At 35.5% G+C, this 22,297-nt stretch overlaps 1 protein-coding gene across 1 annotated transcript in view; it reads right to left on the bottom strand.

Moving 5' to 3' along the window:
- Positions 1-16,144, bottom strand: part of LOC128982160 (40S ribosomal protein S8) — a 41,713-nt gene extending 25,569 nt beyond the window's left edge. The window contains exons 1-4 of the mRNA XM_054401218.1: positions 16,067-16,144; positions 6,645-6,751; positions 3,264-3,363; positions 2,530-2,705 (exon numbers count right to left, since the gene is read on the bottom strand). Of these exons, the coding sequence (XP_054257193.1) occupies positions 2,530-2,705; positions 3,264-3,363; positions 6,645-6,751; positions 16,067-16,070 (387 nt within the window). The 5' untranslated portion in view covers positions 16,071-16,144. The remainder of the gene's footprint in view (positions 1-2,529; positions 2,706-3,263; positions 3,364-6,644; positions 6,752-16,066) is intronic.
- Between the last annotated feature and the right edge of the window lie 6,153 nt (positions 16,145-22,297).

Raw genomic sequence — 22,297 nt, 5'->3', positions numbered from 1 at the left:
CAGGAGCAAATACTTTGAAACATTGTGGAAGCCAGTTAAAAAATATAGCCTACTGAAATAACTGTATAGTGAGAGGCCTATTTAAAGGAGAATAACATAGTTGGGAAAGTTAGTCAAAAATTCTAACTAGTTAGAAGTTATAAGTTAGTCCCATAAAAAGTAACTGATAGAAATTAAAAGTTAGTTAGTTTAAAAAGTAACTGATAGAAGTTACAGTATTACTGTAGTTAGTTGAAAAACTAACTGATAGAATTAGGAAATAAAGTTAGTTTTAGTAGAAATTAGCTGCTCGTTGGGTAGTTGTTTTAAAGTATTTTTTAATGTCACATCTTGGTTACTAATATATACTATAATATGAGTAAAGATTGCACACGATATGATTTTAAAAATGGCTCCTACGATTTCCTCCAATTTCAATGCTTTTGAAATTTGCTTGTATAATACATTTGCATTGTATGATGTCTTACTAACCAAAGGGATAATTACGACTGTTCAAAAACATTAAGTGTTTTACTGCAAAACAATATACACTGACATTTAACTAAAAATCTAAAGGAAAGGCCACGGAGATTTGTATTTTTCGACGATGCACCACACGAATTGATGCGTTATTACACCATCCCGTAATTACAGTTGCAACGTTCCACAATCCCAGTGACTTGCAATAACGGTCGTCAGATAACAGATGTTATGTATCATGAGTTTTGTATTGATTGAAGATTATTGTGGACATTTTATAGATTGATCATCCAGATTAAAAAGTTTTGTAGACTAAATTGAGGATAAGTGGATGTCTAACAAAAACGAATTGACTTTACTGCTTAATTAATCGTAGTAAGACTGAAAATATTTGTAGGCTTTATTTTTTTTACTCAAGCTCTATTTTTTACCTCTTGAACAAATCAAACACCTCGAGCAAGATCGGTCCCTTGGTACTTGTGTTTTAATGAAACATTGTCACATTTTACATTACTACAACATAAACAAATGACATAAAACTTGTCAGATAATGAACATCAACTAAAGACAATGTTTTGACACTTGAGATGATATATCAATCACCAAACAAACATTTCCCCTTCCCACCCATCAGTGCTTGGGGTGTTGATAATGGCCGTCACTACCCTTCCACAGGCCCACTGCATTCCAAAGCAACTGGACTTTGACTTTCTCTTTCCCCACCCCCCGCGTTGTTTGTCTACAAGGGCACTGACCTCTCACGGCCGCACGCAACCCTCACTGATCACGTGAAATAAATAACCCGTATTTGAGATGCTTCCACGTAATTGGGAAAGTTAGTTGAAAATTCTAACTGGTTAGAAGTTATTAGTTAGTCCCGTAAAATGTAACTGATAGAAGTTATTAGTTAGTTAATTTAAAAACGAACGAATAAAATAGAAGTTCGTAAAATAGAACTAATAGTGCTATTCGATAGAATTTCTATTAGTTATTCCCAAGTATGCTTGTAACTTGTATGGTTTGAAGATTAATTTAAAAATAACAAAAACCCCAATCTCTTTATGAATACAATTAAAAAAAACATTTTTCTTGATTGAATTATTACTTTGTACTGGTTATCTCAGAATTTTTTTTCATCATGCTTTTCAAGAGTAGCAAATACTTCAAAACATCATGGACACCAATACCAAAAGAGAATTAAAATGTTACGATATTGGTAAGGAAGTCATTTCATATGATATGGTAATCAGTTAAAAGTAAAATAATTACGATGGTAATAATAGCCTAATAAATGTTCATGGAAGTCAATCACAAAATATGAAAAAAATTAAAATACACGAGGTTCTGTACAAAAAAATTAAGGTTAAGGATTCAAATCATGATGTTACATGACGACCTTTATAACTTTTTACAAGATAAACCATTAATTGTGCTCAGGATATTTATTTAAAGGGTCACTGCGGGAAAAAATTAGGCCAAAAACAACTTATTATGCAGAGAATGGCCTTCTCTTGCAAAATCGGTCCTGATATAGGAATGTTTTTACTGACACTTAGTAACCATGCTAAAACACATTTGTCCAAGTCATTAAACTCACCGTTCTTACGTCTTTTCTTATAGATTATTCTACCATCATGTCATTTCCTGGGGTTTTCAAAATCTTTGAAATAGGACGGAATTCTTAATTCCCTAGCGATTCCAACAGTTTTCTTAAAATCATCGTCAACTGCCTTAATCACTCTTCTTGTTCCGTTGTGCGATTTTTGCCATGCTTAACTTAAATGACATATGACATCTAACATACACAAAATTATCTCAATAATTGGCGGTCTAACATTGCATGTATGAAAACTGAGATAACTTGAACCCTAAAAGAATACTCCGACCAAAAAGTCAACTATCAATCGTTTGAAAATACGAAACGTTCAAAAATTGGTAGCCTATCGCTCATGATGTGAGGAATAATCTGTTGTACGTAGGCATGTTTTTTTCAGTTCTAAAAGGGACACTTTTCTTTAAATTCGCAAACTACGAGGTTATGCTACTAAAAGTACCAAGTTATGTACTTACCAGCTTGGCCCCCTTCTTCCTACCAATAGGAAGAGCGTAGTGAGACTCGTACCACTGTCTGAAAGGTGTGGCATCAATAACAACGATTGCATTCTTTACCAATGTCTTGGTACGGACCAGCTCGTTATTGGAGGCGTTGTACACAACATCAATAACACGTGTTTTGCGAGTGCAGCCTGAAAATTAAAACAGGAAATGTTCTATTAATAGGGATTAAATTTTTTTAGCCCAATAGCAAACATGCAATATTTTGGTAACATAGGTAGGCCTACATTTTGTTTTTATTCAATCTAGGCTACTGCACAAGGCCTGTGAAGTTACTGTAATTTGAAAGCGATCTGATATGCAATCACATAACTTACTGAATTACAATTTATTTGTGTCGATTTACATAAATAAACTCATTCACTCATTTAAAAACGGAGACACTACTAGTTTTCTCCATTACAAGTGATCCAACACGGGTTTTTTGTTAATGGCAGCGGCCATTTTTGTTTTGCAAAAAATATTTTTTTTGTAGGCCGAAGTTATATCAAGGGTTGCATTAAGTTAACTGTAGGCTACAACTCAGAAACCATTAAGTTACTCTGTACCTCTATTTGAAAGGTCCTATTTTCCCTCCACAGGGCTATATCAAATTTTACAGACTAGGCCAATTTAAAATATTAAATTAGCTATGCTAGGCCCAAGCCATTTTATATTTGCCAAAGTAAAAGTTCTTGATGTCAACTCACATTCCGAGCCCCAAGAGAAGTTTCCATGGTCTAGACGCAGAGCTCTGTACTTCTTGTTTCCACCCCTAGTTCTTACAGTGTGGATTCTACGAGCACCAAGCTGAAAATTGCAACACATAAATTAAAGACATTATATTTTACTTTAGGAAAAAGTTAAAATTAAACTGTGCAAGTTTGATAGGTAAGTTTAGGCTTATGGCCAACCTTAATATCCAAGGACAGGAATAATTTGAACAAGTGCGGAGAAATCACTTTTGGTTCAAGTTAATGAGTTACATTCCACCTGTTGTAACTTAAAAAATCCATATTTCGATTTGAACATTTATAGATTGATACAGTAGTCTAAGTTATTTGATTTTTCCTCCTCTAAATTAAGAACTTGGGACACAATTATTTTCTTTGAGATCCGATGTCATCAAATCATAACTAACTTACGGGGTGCTGAAAAGAAAATTAGGCTAGGTTCTTGTCTCGTTTATGTATGATTTTGGCACTTTCATTGACTTGTTGGATAATTTACTGAACTATCTATCCAGACTTGGAAAAACTTTAATCATTGGTGGGGATTTTAATGTTCATATGCAGGATACATCAGACGAGGAGGAGAACTTCACCAACCTACTGCGGACTTGGGGGCTCTTCGTGGGAAACAGATACCCGACTAGGAAGGAGTCCAGCCTGGATACCATTGCAACAAACCTGGATAAACCATTGTACAAAGTAAATATTGTGGAACCTTTGGTCTCGGACCATTCTGCGGTTCTACTGAGTGTCAAGACGCTACCGGTGAGTCAAATTTCTTATCCTGCATGGTGTGCCAAGTACGACATGTTTTTTAGGCCTATTAAAGAGGAGCGTTTTCCTGACCTAAGAAGGAAACTTGAAGGTGTGAAGTGGGCGTCTGTTATAGGAGGTAAGGACCCTTTGCTGGACTTTGATAAATTATTTAATGTACTTGTTGAAAGTTTTAATGAAATTTTCCCAGTTAAAATTAAGTCTAAGGCTAGAAAAGAAGTCGATAAGGTAAAGAGGGACAAGTCTTGGTACACTCCAGCTCTCCAAGACCTAAAAAATGTTGTAGTTCTCCTCTTTGACTATTACAAGGAGGCAGTTGATCCAGCTGTAAAGGAAAGATTTTACCGAGATTACCTTAGAGCTAAGAAGCTATATAGGTCTAGGATTAATGAAGCAAAGAAACTAGGTAATGAAAATTTCATTAGGGGAGCACACAACCCATGTAAGGCTGCGTGGGAAATTATAAATAGCCATCGTAGAAATCCAAATAAAAACTTGATCAATGCTGCAAGCCCAGATGAATTTAACAGTTTCTTCATTAACTCGGTAGATGCTATCTTAGGCCAAATTCCCCAGGCTGTTGGCCGACCTGAGGATGAAATTTCCCTTCCCCCAGGTTTCAATGCAAAGTTAGCTTCATGGAAAACTGTCAACCCTGATGATGTAAGGAATATTGTGAGGAAAGTAAAAAGGTCTACTAGCCAGGATTTTTATGGCATGTCCTCAGTGGTTTTGAAGGAAATTGTCGATCTTATCGCTGGTCCCCTCTCCCATGTTATTTATTAATGGCTCCCTGGCAGCCGGTGTCTTCCCTGAATGCTTGAAGCTTAGTAGAGCAGTGCCTATTTTCAAAAAAGGCAACCCTGAGGAACTGAAAAATTATAGGCCTATTTCCCTGGTTCCTGTGATAGGCAAGATAATTGAACACATTATCCAGAAGCAGCTGGCGGACTTTTTCGAGGATAATGGCCTAATGTTGAATAGGCAGTTCGGTTTCAGGAGGGGCCGATCAACTTCAGACGCAGTTATGGTTCTAGCTGAGGAAATCAAAAACGCCTTTGAGGCAAGGGACAGTGTTTCAATCACGCTTTGTGACCTCAGCAAAGCGTTCGACTGCGTGTCGCAAAGTTTACTGCTGGAAAAACTGAGTCGCTATGGTGTTGAAGGAGCTGCACTAAAGACCATCAAATCTTATCTTGATAATAGATACCAGGTTGTCACAGTTGGTGGTGCCACATCTGGTCCACGCCAGGTTTGTCACGGAGTCCCTCAGGGCTCGGTCCTGGGCCCTCTTTTGTTTCTGATTGTTGTGAATGACCTCCATCTCCAGGGCAGAGCACTCCTGTATGCTGATGACACCTCAATAATAACTAGAGGGAAAGTTATAAACCAAGTTCTGATAGAGGCAGAAGCTGCACTGGATGCTGCTAAAATCTGGTTTGCCAGAAATCGGCTACAGTTGAATGGAGACAAGACCCAGAGGATGTTATGCACTTTAAGCAAAACAATGAACATTGATCAGCAAAGCAGCGTGAAATTGCTGGGCTTCAGCCTAGACCCTAAGTTTACCTGGGAACAACATATCAGTGATGTATGTGTTAAACTCTCCCGTGTGGTTTTTCTTCTGTGGAAACTTAGGGGGTCATCACTGATAAATATTTGATAAATGTAGGCCTATATCATGCCCTATTTCAAAGCCATATTAGATATGGAATCCTGCTCTGGGGACATGCTCCTGGCTGCATAAAAGTGCTTCGTCTGCAGAAGAAGGCAGTCAGAGTGCTGTCAGCCGCTGGTTATAGAGACCACTGTAAGCCCCTATTCGCCAACCTTAAGGTTATGACCATCTTCAGCCAATATGTTTATTACGGCTTGATTAATCTCAGGAATAACATAGGTGAATATCAACAGAGGGGTGATCTCCATAATCATGACACCAGGCATGCACAGAAACTTGACATTCCTCGATGCAGGTTATCAAGATCCTTGGCAGCCCATCCCATCCCAGCCATGCGATTCTACAACATGTTGCCGCCTCGGGCCCACACTGAAGACATGAAAGCTTTCTCCATGCGGATTTTTAACAAACTCACAAATGAGCCGCTGTACTCTTTTGAGGAAGTGTCTGGCGAGTACTTCTCGAATATATAATATGCACCGCCATCACTAGTTTTTGTAAATATTGGTTAAATAAGAATGTTATTTTTTTTATTAGTTTTATTACTGTTGTTTTATTTGACGCAGTCTATCCAACAAGTGTTGGGCAACGACATAGGAGTTGGTAATGGTAATGGTAATGGTATGCTAAAATGGTAAAAATTTATAAGCAAGTCCTAATCACATGACTTAACTTAACTAACTTAAGTAAGTAAGGCATGTATTCAAACACCCAATTTATCAATCGAGAGGGCTTAAGTTAAATTGTTAAGTTAAAAAACAATCAAAACTTCTACAAAGTTGAAATTTACAGATTCAGCATAAAATAAAACAGTCAAACAAATCACAAATGTGTGTCGGGTAGCCTACAACTTGCTTACCTTAGACACTAGGCCTTTGTAACTCTAATGATAAGCTAAGTTGACTAACCTTGGTGTTGGCAGCTGGTCTTCCTAACTCAAACTTCCTCTTCTTCCTGATTGGCTTCCTCTTGCCACCAGTCGCCCGCCGCTTATGCCAGTGGTCGCGAGATATACCTGAGAGCAATTTGAATCATAAACATTTCATCCAACTTAAAGAGTCTGAAGTGGTAAGTAAACATTAGGCCTGAGCAATTGATACCTTAACTTATAATAGAGTTTACAAACTTTACCTCCGTCAAGCGGAAAAGATTACCTTAACCCTCTGGGTGCCCATCAAAAAATCTTAAATGTCATGCCATTTTTGGCAGTTTTGCTTGCATAACAAACGCTCTACCAAATTTATAAAATGGGCTAGGCCTATTAAGTTTATCTTAAAATATAAAAATTGCTAAGTGTACCTTTCTGTTAGATTCAATAGGTGTAGGCTATATGTTCAAATACAAACAATTCAAATTTAACTTTTTTAAAAGGTTACGAAATCCGTTAAGTACCTCCTACTTAGCCTACATAACTTATTTTAGGCACTAAAAATAAAAAAAATTAAAGATATAAAATTTGTTAAGAATTTAAGGAACAAGAAATTGTATTTAATAAGTACCTACTTTACAGGTAATATGGAAAAATTAAATAGGCTATTATAATGACAAAAAAACCAAAACATGACATCTTGGGTTCTTACCTTAACCCCATAAGGATAACAGTAAAATTGACTGACAGACATATCACCACTTATCACTCATATTTGACATTAAAAACCTATGAAATATACTAGGCCTATTTAACTTTTAAAAATGCCTCCTAATAGTAACTTAATAAGAGCAATTTGGAATTAGGTTCAACCTTAAAATTGTCAGTTTCCAAAACCTAAACATCAGAAACCTAAGAGCATACAGCAAAGGTCATGATGACACCAAAACTTTGAACATAGGCCTATGGGTAATTCCATATCAGTTCAACCAGGCCATCTCACCCACCATCTCAGAATTTGATGAAACTTGGCTTGTTTGTTCTAACCATAAAGATAAGTCACCATACCAAATTTTAACTCAATACCTCTTACCGTTTTTTTTTTATAGCCCTTCAAAGTTTTTCATTTCCGCTAGTGCTAACCATCCGATGTCGCGGAATAAAACTCGCTTACTTTTAGAAAATAATTTATAACTTTTATGTTTACTGAACAATCTTCATGAAAATTCATGTACTTATTCTTTAAGACATGAGGATTCCAGAAAAAAATACTAATACCTCTTAGTTTAATGTAATAAGGCTGAAAAAAATTTCTAGTTTGTACCTATGAATTTTTAAAACGCGGAGACATAGTTTAGCGTAAAATGGATTATCTAGGAAAGGGTATGAGATAAACACAAAAACCTTTTTTTACTAATAATCCTTATTAAATTAGCTATCAGATGCTGCAAAAAAATTCATGGGGTTTTAATACCTTCATTGTTTTTTATTAAGTTAAATATCAAATTATTAATTTTTTTTTCGTTTTATTTTACAGAACTATAAGGATTTCAAGGAATTAAAATGACCTAGACTTAAACACTGTTATAAAGAACTTGATAATGATTATTTAGTACTAAATTAAAATCATGATATTTTAACCCATAACTGTCTCAAGAACTTATATTTTATACTAACTTAACACCATAATAATTAAAATTAGGAACAATAATGTCTTGTACTTACATGAATATTTCATTTATTAGAATCTTAATTACATTCAGTAGATATGTACAAATAATTTAAGTTAATGGAGTTTTGAAAATTTCTCTTCAATTGATCTCATACACTTTTCTGGAAATTTGTATGTTCTTCCTGTAGCAGTGTCTGGTGGATCAACAATTGCCAGTACATGCGGAACTGGTACAGGGCAAATGTCCTCGCGCTTAGGCCATTGAAATGATGGGGATGGCCCTGCAGGATGCATAAACTGTACTGTCACATCACATTCTTCTATATTAACTTCAGTTATCACTCCGAAGTACCATCGATCGTCATATATACAAGCCACGTAGCTTGATGGGCTTAAATGTTCTTCTGCCACAATCGGTGTTGATTTACTGTTTAAGTTAAACAAGAGAGTAGGTTTCTCATCACTAGAAATCCTCCTTGTTTCCAAGTTCCCTGAACTGTCTAGTGGCTTGAAGTTGTGGAAACTTCGTGTTCCTGGGACTGTTTGCACGTCTTCAAAGCGTTTTTCCAAGAAAGAACGAACGTTACACATATCATCTTTGGAAATAAAAAAAAAATTAACTTTGGTAATTTTTGATTTACAAAAATCAAACAAATGTGAAGGAGTCAGAATCTGATCTCCGAGAGGCCTCTGTAAACTTTCCTTTCTGGCTAATCTTTTTACTGTGCCTCCAATTCCATCACATTCGGTTTTGCCGTGACTTGTAGCAAAAAATGACCATTGTGCCTTTATATTAAAATCTTTTTCATGGAGGCAGAGGTTAAAAAAATTGAACTTATTCTTATATTGGCCGGCACATCCGTCACTGAAATAATGGATTTCAGTTACATGTGAATACTTTTCTTTGATGAATTCTGTCACAATTTCTTGGATTTTGTACACCATAGAAACGTCATGCTTCATATCATCAGATATTATACAGAGAGATAAGACTAACCTTTCACCTGTTGCACTAGTTAGATTAATTATGATAGGATGTATAGTACACGAGTCGGATGTCCAGTGGTATCCCTGGGCTTCATCCTGTATTGTGAAAGAGTAATTTTCACTGAAGTCCATTGAAACTACAGCATCATTTGCATCAGAGGATTCTTTTAGGGTTTTAAAATATTTTGATTGTGACTTTGCAATGAAGGAGTGGGGAATAAGTTTCTCCAATTTTGATGATAGATCTTCAATGAAGTCTTCAACTTTTGCTGTTTGAGTTATCATTTGGGTTCTGTCAGTTGATATCCACTGATTAAATTCAATGTTGTCGTCTTCATCATAATCTTCAAATTTTGTTAGCAAAAAGCTTGTTAGATTTTCTTTAGGAGGGCAAAGGTTACAGTGTCGTAACATACACTCACGACTTGGGTTTTCACACACCAACATTTTTGTTAGATCTTTGTAGCTTTCATCGAAGTGTGCAGCATGGATCATTAAGATCACATTCTGGTGTATAGTACATACACATACTGAGTGGGTGCCGCTGGCACCAGCCAAGATACACCATTTTGGGCGGAGTGAACAGAACTTTGAAAAACCCACTTTAATTTCTGGATGATCTTTTTTAAAATTTGAGTAAATTTCATGTAGATTCCCTAAAACTAACCTCTTTCTTTCATATTGTTTTTTTCCTATGCTCACGACATCTTTCATTCCAGGTAAAACCCTAGACTGTTCGTCACTTTGGTAATATTGTTTTATCAACTCAACTACTTCAGGTTTAAGATGTTTTCCTCTTTTTGAGTCTGGTTCTGCTAACAAGCCTTTTTCTCTAAACAGTTTCTGTGCTTGTCTCACAGAATAGTCTGAAACCTGAAAAGTGTCTTTTATTCGTTGCCTTGACCAATTTAATGAAGCTGGTATAGTGAGTAGCTGAATCTGTGTTTTCTTCTTCTGTGTCAAATGTAGATCATCCTTTATGTTATTGATTAACTTGTCCATATCTGCAGCCTTTTCTTCAACAGTCTTTTCCAAAGTTCTTTTATCTTCAGGTACTCCAACGTCAAGAACCAACTCAATTTTTCTTTTCACGCTTTCCTGTAATTTTTCAATTTTTTCTTTGGCATATTTTGGCTTACTGTGTTCATTTAGAGCATGAAGTTTCAAGGGTGAGCAACCTACTTCTGTTAATGATGTATTTAAAGAAGAAATTACCTCTTCTTTTTGTAAATCAGGGTAATGCACATCACAATCTTCACACTGTTCACTATCACTATCAGTACATTCATCTGTTGTGTTTTGAGCTTTAAACAATGTTTTTCGACAAGAGGCACATAGTTTTTCTCCTGGTTTTATTTTGAACCCCTTTAAAATTAATACTTTGCTTTGCTGTACAGTAACTACTCTCAGTGTTTTTGTTATGGGTTTCTTATGTTTCTTGTATGGATCGCAGCATTTCTTTTGTAAAAATTCAAATTTATTCAAAAAATAATATTTATGGTGAAAACAAATAGTACCACCATCATCCTCTTTCCCAGTTCTTAGCTTTATTAGATTTATTTCTTCTTCAGATAAGTTATTGACATTTTGGGTACCTTTATTTTTTATGAAACTTGTTTTGTGGCATTCAGTTAATGTTAAATCCCCTATGCTGCATTTAACTTCCATTTTATATCTTAGTATAATATAAATTTTCTTTTAAAAATACAAAAACAAACACTAGTTTCATACATAACTTATATTAAAATAATACTGTAAGATAAACCACACTATATAAATTATCTTGCACAATACTGCACTAAACACTTGCACTACAATGTTTTATGTTGCATCAAGGAGCACCAGATACTGACTGAGCAAAGTCCTCCCAATAACAGTACAACAATAGAATTGCATGTTAAAGGTGCATTGTCCCTGAAGCGACTCTTGCGATAGTAGCTGAGCGACAGTAGCTGAGCGATAGTAGCTCAGCGATAGTAGCTAACCATGTCATTGTCCCTGAAGCGATTGTTCTAGAGCGATTCTGTATATTAGTTTGCAGACTTTCGAGTGAATTTGTGTTATAAGTGCCATGATACCTCCTAATTTTAAAACGTTTTTATTAGCTCGCTTTCTTGTCCGGTACAAACTTTGCAATAAATTTTAAACTAACTTCCCGACGAGCTATAAAAATGAAACTAGAGAACACAGCTCACAAATGGATGACAATGTAATACTATATGATTTAATTACTTTTCATATTTTCCTTGGGCTAAGCCCCATGGGCTTCCAAATTTTCTATGTCTACATTTTGAAGTCAGCCGTAAATACTTAAATTTGACAGGTCGAAAAGCTTGGGTAGAGGTACAGGTTCTGCTGCCGAGAGATTCTAAATATAAAATAAGCAGTTCAAAGGAAATATAAAACATATGACTACAGATAATAAGGGTTTGTTATGTATTAACATGCCATATAAAATAGATTTAACATATTTACACATTAAAGACTAAGAAGTAAAAAATAAATTATAAATCAAAATACTTTTTTTAATGCCACGTTTTTAAACGCACTAAAAAGTAAAAATAGTTTATAAATATGTGGAGGGAATAAATACTTAAAAGATTTAAAACGAAAAACGTGGGGTACATGCAATAGATAATAATAGTTCAATAGGTAAAGATAATAATTGTAAATCAGCATGCGCCCCACGTTTTTTTAATCGTTCAAGTATTTATTCTCCCCACATATTTATAAATTATTTTTTAACTTTATAGTGCGTTTAAAAACGTTGCATTTTTAAAAAGTATTTTCATTTATAATTTATAATACGACCAAAACAAGTCTATACTCAACACAAATCGCTCAGCGACTGCGACTCTGACTCCCCTCAGAGCAGACCCGCTACAGTCGCTGTGTTCAGCCGCTAGCCGCTCCAGTCGCAGTCGCGTCAAGGACAATGGTCACATTTGAAACAACGCTAACCAGTGCTCAGCTACTATCGCTAAGCTACTATCGCTCAGCTACTACCGCAAGAGTCGCTTCAGGGACAATGCACCTTAAGACTTGAAAAAACCCTGTTGCCACTTGCTCAGGAAGCTCAGGCTCCAAAGTGTGCTGACTAGGAAAGCCTGTTGTTACTTGCTTAGACAGCTCAAAGGCAGTATCTTATAGTTCATATATTTTAAATTACTAAAAATTATTTTATATATTATTTTATTTTTATTTCAATATAAAATGAAGTTTTTGAAACAGTTAAGAGGTTGAAATATGACTAAATTAATTTAGTAAATTAGAAACATTTTGTAATAGTGTATAGGGCAAGTTTTAATTCCTTAAAATTCTTAAATAGTTCTGTAAATGAAACAAAAAAAAAAATTAATAATTTGATATTTAACTTAATAAAAAACAATGAAGGTATTAAAACCCCATGAATTTTTTTGCAGCATCTGATAGCTAATTTAATAAGGATTATTAGTAAAAAAAGGTTTTTGTGTTTATCTCATACCCTTTCCTAGATAATCCATTTTACGCTAAACTATGTCTCCGCGTTTTAAAAATTCATAGGTACAAACTAGAAATTTTTTTCAGCCTTATTACATTAAACTAAGAGGTATTAGTATTTTTTTCTGGAATCCTCATGTCTTAAAGAATAAGTACATGAATTTTCATGAAGATTGTTCAGTAAACATAAAAGTTATAAATTATTTTCTAAAAGTAAGCGAGTTTTATTCCGCGACATCGGATGGTTAGCACTAGCGGAAATGAAAAACTTTAAAGGGCTATAAAAAAAAAACGGTAAGAGATATTAAGTTAAAATTTGGTATGGTGACTTATCTTTATGGTTAGAACAAACAAGCCAAGTTTCATCAAATTCTGAGATGGTGGGTGAGATAATCATTTTTCGTTGGTTGAGTTGATGTGTAATGACCCCTATGTTTGCTTCATAACAAAGAGTAAACACATCTAAAACTTTAAGTTAGGCCTAGGTAAAAATTCAGTTTCCAGAACTCACCTAAAACGCACTTCCTGAAGTGTGGAACTGTGTAAAGAGTGTTAAATGGCGTTTTGGACTTTAGTGAGGGGCGGAAAAGGCATTAAAAACTGTAAATATGGCCGAAAATGTTAATTTTGTAAGTATGTACATTGACTATCTAGGTAGGCCTACACCAATTTACACAATTCCACACTTCAGGAAGTGAATTAAGAACCTAACTAACAATAAACAACTCATACAAACACATACGCAATCAACGCCTTTTAAGAGTCGATGACGCAATCAACGCTGTGGAGGGTAAAGCTGGCCGGCAGCTTTGAAAAATGGTGGATGCGTTCAAGCGGTGAATAACGCTGTTTGAACTGGAATTTGGCCAAATATTCCATGCAGTATTTTTAACAAATCCCATACTGGGGGATGGTTGCCCAAACACCTCAATATTGTTTATGTGAGCACCAGTCTTGGTATCTACGAAGTTCACAGAGTGGTTGACTTAGAATGCCTGAACCCCTCCTGGCCTAGACAGTCGTACGCCTGGCAGCAGTCGATTGTTGTGCCAGAAAGGATCCACTTGCAAATCAATGTCAGCAAAGTCAAAGATCCCTTGATTCTGTCCCCTACTAGTGATTAGAAATTATTGCTGGTATAAAACCGATTGTAAAGGAGCCTCGGCATAAAAAAAGTTATTTAAAAAAGCGAGTTGTAATATTGATGTCAAGGGACATTTTAAGAACGTTTTTAAGTGCGTTTTAAGTTAGGTGAGTTCTGGAAACTGAACCAAACTAAGTAGACATTGAATTCAAGCTTAGAATCTGCTTTCCATAGACTTCAAATTCAATCCAGTTCAGTACAACTGTGGAGTTCATTCAGAGCAAGTTTTGAAGCGTCTGCAACATACTGTAATTGGAATTCCGACCATTGACACTTGGAGGGAAGGACCTAACTTAACTTAAGAACAAAATTGATGAATAAAACCTAAAGTAACTTAAGCCTAGCCTAGGCATTGCTGGACAAAATTTTTTAATAAGCAAGTTATATGCCCAAATAATTAACATTTGAAAAAATTAAAAACTTGGAGGGTGACTAGCCTACGGAAGTCACTAAGTTTAACTTAACCCTCCAAGTGTCCATAGTTTAGGCCTTAATGTCCACCTATTTTTGGCGCATTTGCAAGGTTTTATTAAAACGGATCTGAGAAGCTTAAAAAAATGTTAATTCTAATGTTCTATATACCATTTTGTTTGGAAAATCATGGGCTTCAATATTATATATAAAACATAGGTAAGGAACATTTAAAAAAAAAAAAAATTTTTAGGTAAAAAAAATAGCCTATAATTTCGAAAACTTTCAAAAAAAAAAATAAGTTCGCGCTCAATGAAATTGTATAAATTATAGGCCTATAAATATTTGGAAATAGCCACTTTGTTCTAAATTTTATGAGGATTACAAATATATAATAATATAAGGAAGTAGATTTGCAAATAAATAAGTTATGGGCAAAAAACTGATTTCAGTACACAGCGTTTAGCTAAGAATGCATAGCCTAACCATAGCTAGGAATCTGGCTGATAATTTACATCAATATCACTACCTACTTCTTCAGGATCATCAACCAGCACTTCAAAACCACTTAAATCTTCTTATAATGCACCACGTATATCACTACTTTTGATTTTTAACACTAAAACAATGATAAACGTAATAAAACACATCAGTCATCGGTCCGGGGGAACCTAGCTGTTTACAAATACACGCACGTCAGCTGTCTACTACAATATTTTCGGAACTAAAATGAATAGCGCTTAGAGACAGACCTCTGGAGAAAGCTTAGAATATTACGGAAAGAACGATACCTAACTCGATCCAGTTCAATCCGATTCAGTCAGTCATAGAGCCTTCGCCGTAAACGATGTCTGCGTGTCGAAAAATCGACAAGTAACACTACACAAAGTGTGCTGCTTGTCGAATTTTCGTCAAGTAACACTGGGAGGGTTAAGCACTGAACATTTTGTCTTTAAAATAATTTTTATAGGCTAGCCTAATTGCTAACTTAGGCCTAGCTATTGAGATAAGTTAATCCTGTCTTGAACAACTCTTGGAGGATTAAGAGAAGATAGGCCCTACCTGAAAATAACTTTGACGACCATGGCTGGAAAGCTACTAAGTTAGTGGGATCAACACAAGTATACAATCCTAACTAACATTTCTCTCAAGAGAATGCTGGTGTAACATAGCAAATAATAGTCATGTCATACCTTAAATCTTTAAAGCCATTTAGCCTAGGCCTACTGATTTGTCACAATTTCCAGAAGTTTAGCACCTTTGTGTGCACAGTGGCATTCTGACTAAGTTACCATGGGACGCAAGTCTTAGAGTTACTGTAATTGATTCGTAAGCAGGATAATCAGAGGAAACAAAATTAGTTGGACTAAATTTCGGCTACATATAAATTACTTGTGGGCTAACCTAAGCCCAGCAAAGTTAAATCATGAAGAGTAAAATCTGATAACTATATAGCCTTACCGGTAAATTAAGTACCGATTGTCCAATTAACACTGAGCTTAAAATTATGTACTTTAATTTTGAGGGAAGCATGAATGGTTTTGAATAAAGTACCATGGTCCACAAGAAGTGCCTTGTGATGAATGTTAGGTTATGGTTATGACAGTATGTATAATACCTTAAATATAGGGAAGCAAAAGTTATTGTTTGAGACTGAACATATAGATAACATTATTTACGACTACATAAATACGTTTTGATTTTTATTGCAAGATTTCGTAGATACAAATGGATAAAAATAACAATTTCACATCACAAGACAACTCACCCATCTTGACTCCGACCGGAAAGAAAAAGGAAATAACAAAGTGACGGGAAGGTTGGTAGCATGGGGAAAAAACAAGGAGGAAACAGAAGACGCCAACACCTAAAACAAAATATTGCCGCAAAAAGTAATAGCATTGTTTTTAGTTTGCACAATTATGTTTGGTAGTCAATGGTGTTAGTAAATAAAATAAAATAGACACAAATGTAATACGGATGTAATACTTTTTATAAATCTGTGTACACAATCACTGTAATAAATAGTTATTTATTTATTTCTTCCAACGGTTTCTCCATTATAGATACAATTTTGTCTAAAACTAGATTTACAAGATAGCAGAGGCTGATTTTTGTAAATATGTAATTCATGCTAATTCAAACTATAAACTAAAACTAATAAATAAGTGGCGAATAAATAAATTATTGTCAGAGATTGATCATAAGCATCGTCAGTTATTGGAGCAAACCACAAAATACGCTCGGCAATGAAAACCCATCTAAAGATAGTAAGTATACAGTAATTAGCAAGGAAACCTAAAAGGGTAATTATTGCCAACCAGTTAACTACGATACCCTGATACCCACAAATATTAGAACAGATGTCTATCTTGGCTAGCGGTGCAACTCACTCACAGCTTGGTGCAATTCATAACATCCCTGAATAATTCAGCTTTGTATTGTAGGCAATTTTGTAAGAAAGTTCGTTGTATGTTACCTACTTCTTACTTCGTTATCCAATGGTTATAGTTCCAATGGCAAAAATGTTATCCATTATCATATTGTATACCATCTACGTGTTTCTACAATTATAAATTCTTGATACGTAAAAAAATAAAATAGCTCACAAATAATCCACTCGTCTCAACCGTCACCTCAGTTGACCAAATGATTAATAGATTGATCGTCCTTTTGCACCAAGCCCTACCGCTGATTGGTGACCCCCACTCGAGCTATATATAAGTTACATTTGAATTCTCGCTTGAAGTTGAGAATACCAATACTGTATAATCACTGAGCTACAGATACACCAACTGGAGGTAGAACTGAATTAGAGAATATATGACTCCACTCCAATAACTCAATAACTCGTTTATTAAACCAAAGTAACAAATACAAATTTGCATTAGTCATGTACCTGTGTAGAAAAAAGGGACCAAAGGACAGTACTGTAAGTTACAGACCAATATCTATCATCCCCATCTTTGGTAAGGTGCTTGCTGAAGCAGTCATGTTAGAGCAGCTGTACAGCTACTTTGAGAGGCATCGCCTTATTGTACCCGCTCAATTTGGCTTCCAAAAAGGAAAGTCCACCGTTCACCCATGTAGCACAGATGGTTGGGCCAACGTTGGTAAATTGTGGAGCCACACAGTTGGCCAACGGTAGAAATGTCACCTCTTTAAACTGTTTTCCAGCCAACCATTGTCCAACCGTTTTATTTCACACAAAATAATAAAGATTTAGTACGAAAAGCATAATTATTAGTTGAGTAAATTGATTAAATAGTTCATAAAAACAAATTTTGAAAAAAAACTAGAACAAAATTTTTTGGCCCAGACGGGTCTCGAACCCGGGTCCTTCGACTTATGAGCCTCTTACTTTACCACTGAGCTATCTGTGATTGCTGATATAGAGAGTTTTCAAGTGGTGAAAGAGTAGCCGACAGTTGCAATGGTCGCAATACTTCAAACATTTTTGATACTACACAGTATAATATGATTCTGTTAATCTGTTAAGGCATTATAAGTAGTTTTTTTTTTTTGGAGTTAGAGAGGATACTGGTATTTGAATGATTAATTAATTACCGTTAGATTGTTAATGCTATTATAATTGCCTGTTATATGATTAATTACTCTTTCCCCTTAAATTGTTGCAAATAAGTTAAAGAATATTAATTTAAAAAATATTTGCATTATTAAAATTATTAAAATTCATTGTTGTAGCGCCGGAACTGTAATATATAAAATATCTGGTTTTACAATACCTTTATCAGTTCCAAAAACTTTTGGAAACTTTTGGAACTGATAAAGGTATTGTAAAACCAGATATTTTATTATAATTATGTTGTGAAAGCTAGACCCAGAGAATGAAAGTCGTGTAAACTCAACTATGGACCATTGTTGGTCCAACAAAAGTATCTTTTGTTGGTCCAACGGAGTGAAAAACGGTTGGACAACGGTTGGCTTGATGTATGATACCCAGCAATGCATATTAATGTATTTCATTAACAATGAACCAATGTTGGTCCACAGTTGTAAATATTGGTTGGCCCAACTACAAGATATACAGTTGGACAACGGTTGGTTGGTTGTGGAAGCTCCAACCAACCATCGACCAACTGTCCCACAGTTGGCCAACGTTGGCCCAACCATCTGTGCTACATGGGCAGGCTGTGGACTGTCTTGTTCAAGAAATCTTAAATGGTCTAGAGATTAGAAATTCTACTTCTGTTATAATGTGTGACCTATCCCGCGCTTTTGACTGTGTGTCACATAGTCTCCTGTTGTCAAAGCTCGAAAGGTACGGGGTACGAGGCGATGCTCTCTCATTGATTAAATCTTATCTTGAAGGGAGGTCTCAAGTTGTGACTTGGAATGGTAACTCTTCCAGTCCTCTGATGGTGAACAATGGAGTCCCGCAAGGGTCTATTATGGGTCCCTTCCTTTTTGTAATCTCAATCAATGACTTGTATCACAGTGTTGCAGGCAATGTCCTGCTATATGCAGATGATACAACTCTCTTTTCTAGTCACTCAGATTTTTCTGTATCTAAAGTTGCTGTGCAGGAATTATTAGATGTAGCTTCTATCTGGTTTCGCAACAATAAATTATGCCTGAACCAAGCCAAAACTCAAGACATCACTTTCAGTCTTTCTAGGGAACTGAGGGAAGAAAACACTGTAAAGCTGCTGGGCTTCACCCTTGACCCTCAGCTTGATTGGAACGATCATATTGAAATCCTGTGTGGTAAGCTAAGTCGTGTAATCCATTTGCTCAGACGGTTGAAGGCTGACATGCCATTTGAATTTGTTCGACTTGCGTACTTTGCTTTTTTCCATGCTCACATTCTGTATGGCACTAGGCTCTGGGGTCACTCCCCTGGAGTGCAAAAAGTCCTAAAACTACAGAAGAAAGCTGTCAGGGTCTTGTGTGGAGTCCATCAGCTTGAGCATTGTAAACCTCTGTTTGTTCAGCATGGTATAATGCCTGTACACAATGTATTTATTTACCAATGCCTGTTAGAGATTAAGAACAATATGAATCAGCTTTTCCATTGGTTAATAATGTTCATCATTATAGCACTAGGAACAATGAAAATATTTTTAGAGATAGAGTTAGACTAGATTTAACTCTCAACTGCTTTCCTGTTGCAGGAATAAGGTTCTACAATGCCTTACCCATAACTGTAAGACAACTCTTACCGAACAAGTTTGCGACCACACTAAAAGCTTGGATGCTTGCCAATCCATTCTATTCCATAAAAGAGTTTTGGAATGCACAGCTTGTTACTATTGGGTTGAACCCACAGTAGTCCAATAGAGGTATTACAAAAATGTAAATTTATTTATTTTTCTCTGCCTTGCATATATGGCTTGCAGCATGTAGTTTTCATTTTATTTTTATTTTTAGTTGCATGCATTGCTTTGCATGTTTATATTAATTGAGATCCTGCATGTGTTTTTTTTTCAGCTTTTAATTTAATTTTGTCAGTCAAGAATGCTAGAAGAAGCTTGGCATGTTATTTATTATTTATTGTATTGTTGACATAGCCTATTGTCCTGTATGAACTGAATGGTCAAATAAATCATTTGAATCATTTGAATCATGTCAAACAAAATATATCTTTACGTCTAAAATTAAAATAAAACAATTGTGCTTTAATCAACTAGATTTACGAGTGACAATCTTCTTCAAACTTAATTAAAATTAAACCCATCAGCGACACATTCACGGACACTGTAGCATCTTTTGGCCAAGAGTAACCTTTTTACTTGCCTTTTGAAGCGGACCAAGTCCGGCTCCAGCTGAAGGGCCAGTAGAGCTGGGAGGAAGTAGATTGAAAAGTGTAATGCCGTTGTAATGGAAGTGTCTCTTAAAGAATGACGTTGAATGAGATGGCAATTTAAGATGTGAATTGTTACGTAGTGTATATGAATGAGTAGGTGAAGATTGATATTGGTGTAGGTTCTTTTTAATCAGAGTCAAAGTTTCTAAAATGTATATTGAGGGAAATGTTAAAATTTGTGATGAAGCAAAGTACTGTCTGCAAGATGTTCTTCTATTCAAACCAAAGATAATCCTAACTGCCTTCTTCTGGAGCCGGAAGAGGAAAGACGTTTTCCCACACTCACACCCCCACACCGGCACTGCGTATATCAGGTGTGGAAAAATTACTCCGTAATATGCTGTAATTAATACATCACACTTTGCAAACTTAGAAAGTTGGCGGAGGAGAAAGATTCCTGAAGAAATCCTTCTACACACAGTGCCAATATGGGTATGAAAGCGCAGGTTTCTGTCGAGCACCAATCCCAAGAACTTAACATGATCAGTTGCCTCGAGCTCAACATCATTCAAAAGGAAATTGTTCTTGTTTTTCCAGCTGAACTTATTGAAAAATTTACAAATTCAGTTTTCTTTGCATTTAGACTCAGTGAGTTGTTCTCGAACCACTGCATCATGGATCACGTTACTCCAATTGAGTAACGTTGGCAGTCACATGCACAGTACATTGTAGACATCATACTTAATTATATTAATTGGAACTAGGGGCTGAATAGGGGATTGTAATAAAGATATGAGTTAGTTGATTATTGAGTTAGTTATTAGTACCAACATAACAAAATGTTACAGCGTGTTTATAGCTGTCAAGCTGTGAAGGTCCGATTTTCCCAAACTAACTAAGAAGTAAGAAGGAGTAATTAGAACTAAAATGTATGTGATATTCTGAGAGAAGCTCATATAGGTAGTATAAATCCTTTATATAAAATTACCACTTTAAAAACGACAATATTAATATTTAGATTTAGAAGTTGCGGTGGACACATATTCAATAAATTATGAACACAATAATTAAAATTGAGGATTGAGTAGTCATGAGTCTTAACTGAAAGTTACGTTACTCCTGTATTGGCATTTACCATGCCACGCTCCTTCCTATGGTACCATATAGAGACTATTCTATAAAGTCAATGGTAGGTTTAGGATACAGTAATTCAGGCCCAGTGTAAGCTAAATACTGAATAGCACTCTCTGGGCTTTTGAACAGCTTTGACACCCCCGTTTACAGCTTGGCCTTTTTTATATAAGCAGTTGGAAATGGGGATTCAGTTTGTGAGGGGGGGTCAATTAGGAGGTTGAAGTATAGTGATTACAATTTGTATGTTTTATATGTTTTACCAATCTAATATTGTGGTGATTACTCAGCTCACATACAAGTGGGGCCTGGCTAAATCTTTTGTAATTAAAAGGATGAACTATTGTCTGTGCGGTCCCTTGAAATGAAATTGGACTGGACTGGTCCTAAGGTGGGGCATTTCCTTCAGAATCCTCCAGTCAATAATTTTAGCAAGGTGGATCTCTTAGTTTTACTGAATAATAGTGATCTGATGACTGATGAGGAAAGATTGAGATGATTTTAGGATAGCGAAAGTGTTGTTAGTGGGGCTCCTGAATGATGGAAAACTCATATAAGCTGTCGCTCATTTCTAATACACTAGAGAACCCGTGCGGCTCAATGAGCCGCATAATATGAAACATAACGCCGAGTAAACGTTATTCTTAAATTCGACTAATTCTAGTTACATCTTAGAGTTGTTTAAACACTTGTTAGAAACTATTTTAAATATCTTTATTTGCGTCGTCAAGGTTCACCTACATTATTTCTGCTCTCAGTTTTAACTAAAAACTTCTAATGAATGCTAAACGATCTGCTTTAATTCAAGTTAACATGTTGCAACAAAGTTTTTCCAGCTTTGAAAATTGAAGAAAATTGTAGCCTTACTGATAACCTGGGTTAAGTAATTTAAGTTGGGCCATTTTATTTCTTTGATTTGAGACACCCCCATAATCAAACGAATTTTTCTCCGTAGAGAATGCTGATAAGTGGGGTAATATCAACCATTTCAAGTGCTTAATTTTTTACCCACAAACTCTGGGTTACCAACATAATCTGCGTTGAATAGGCTAAAAAGCAGCAACATCATTGAAAGCTGGTTAACGTAATTTAACGTGTTGT

This window comes from Macrosteles quadrilineatus, unplaced genomic scaffold (genome assembly GCF_028750875.1).
Source record: "Macrosteles quadrilineatus isolate MER2022 unplaced genomic scaffold, UCM_ALF_1.0 Scaffold_142__1_contigs__length_272657, whole genome shotgun sequence".
Taxonomy (NCBI): domain Eukaryota; kingdom Metazoa; phylum Arthropoda; class Insecta; order Hemiptera; family Cicadellidae; genus Macrosteles; species Macrosteles quadrilineatus.
This window is presented reverse-complemented; position numbering and strand designations above follow the sequence as displayed.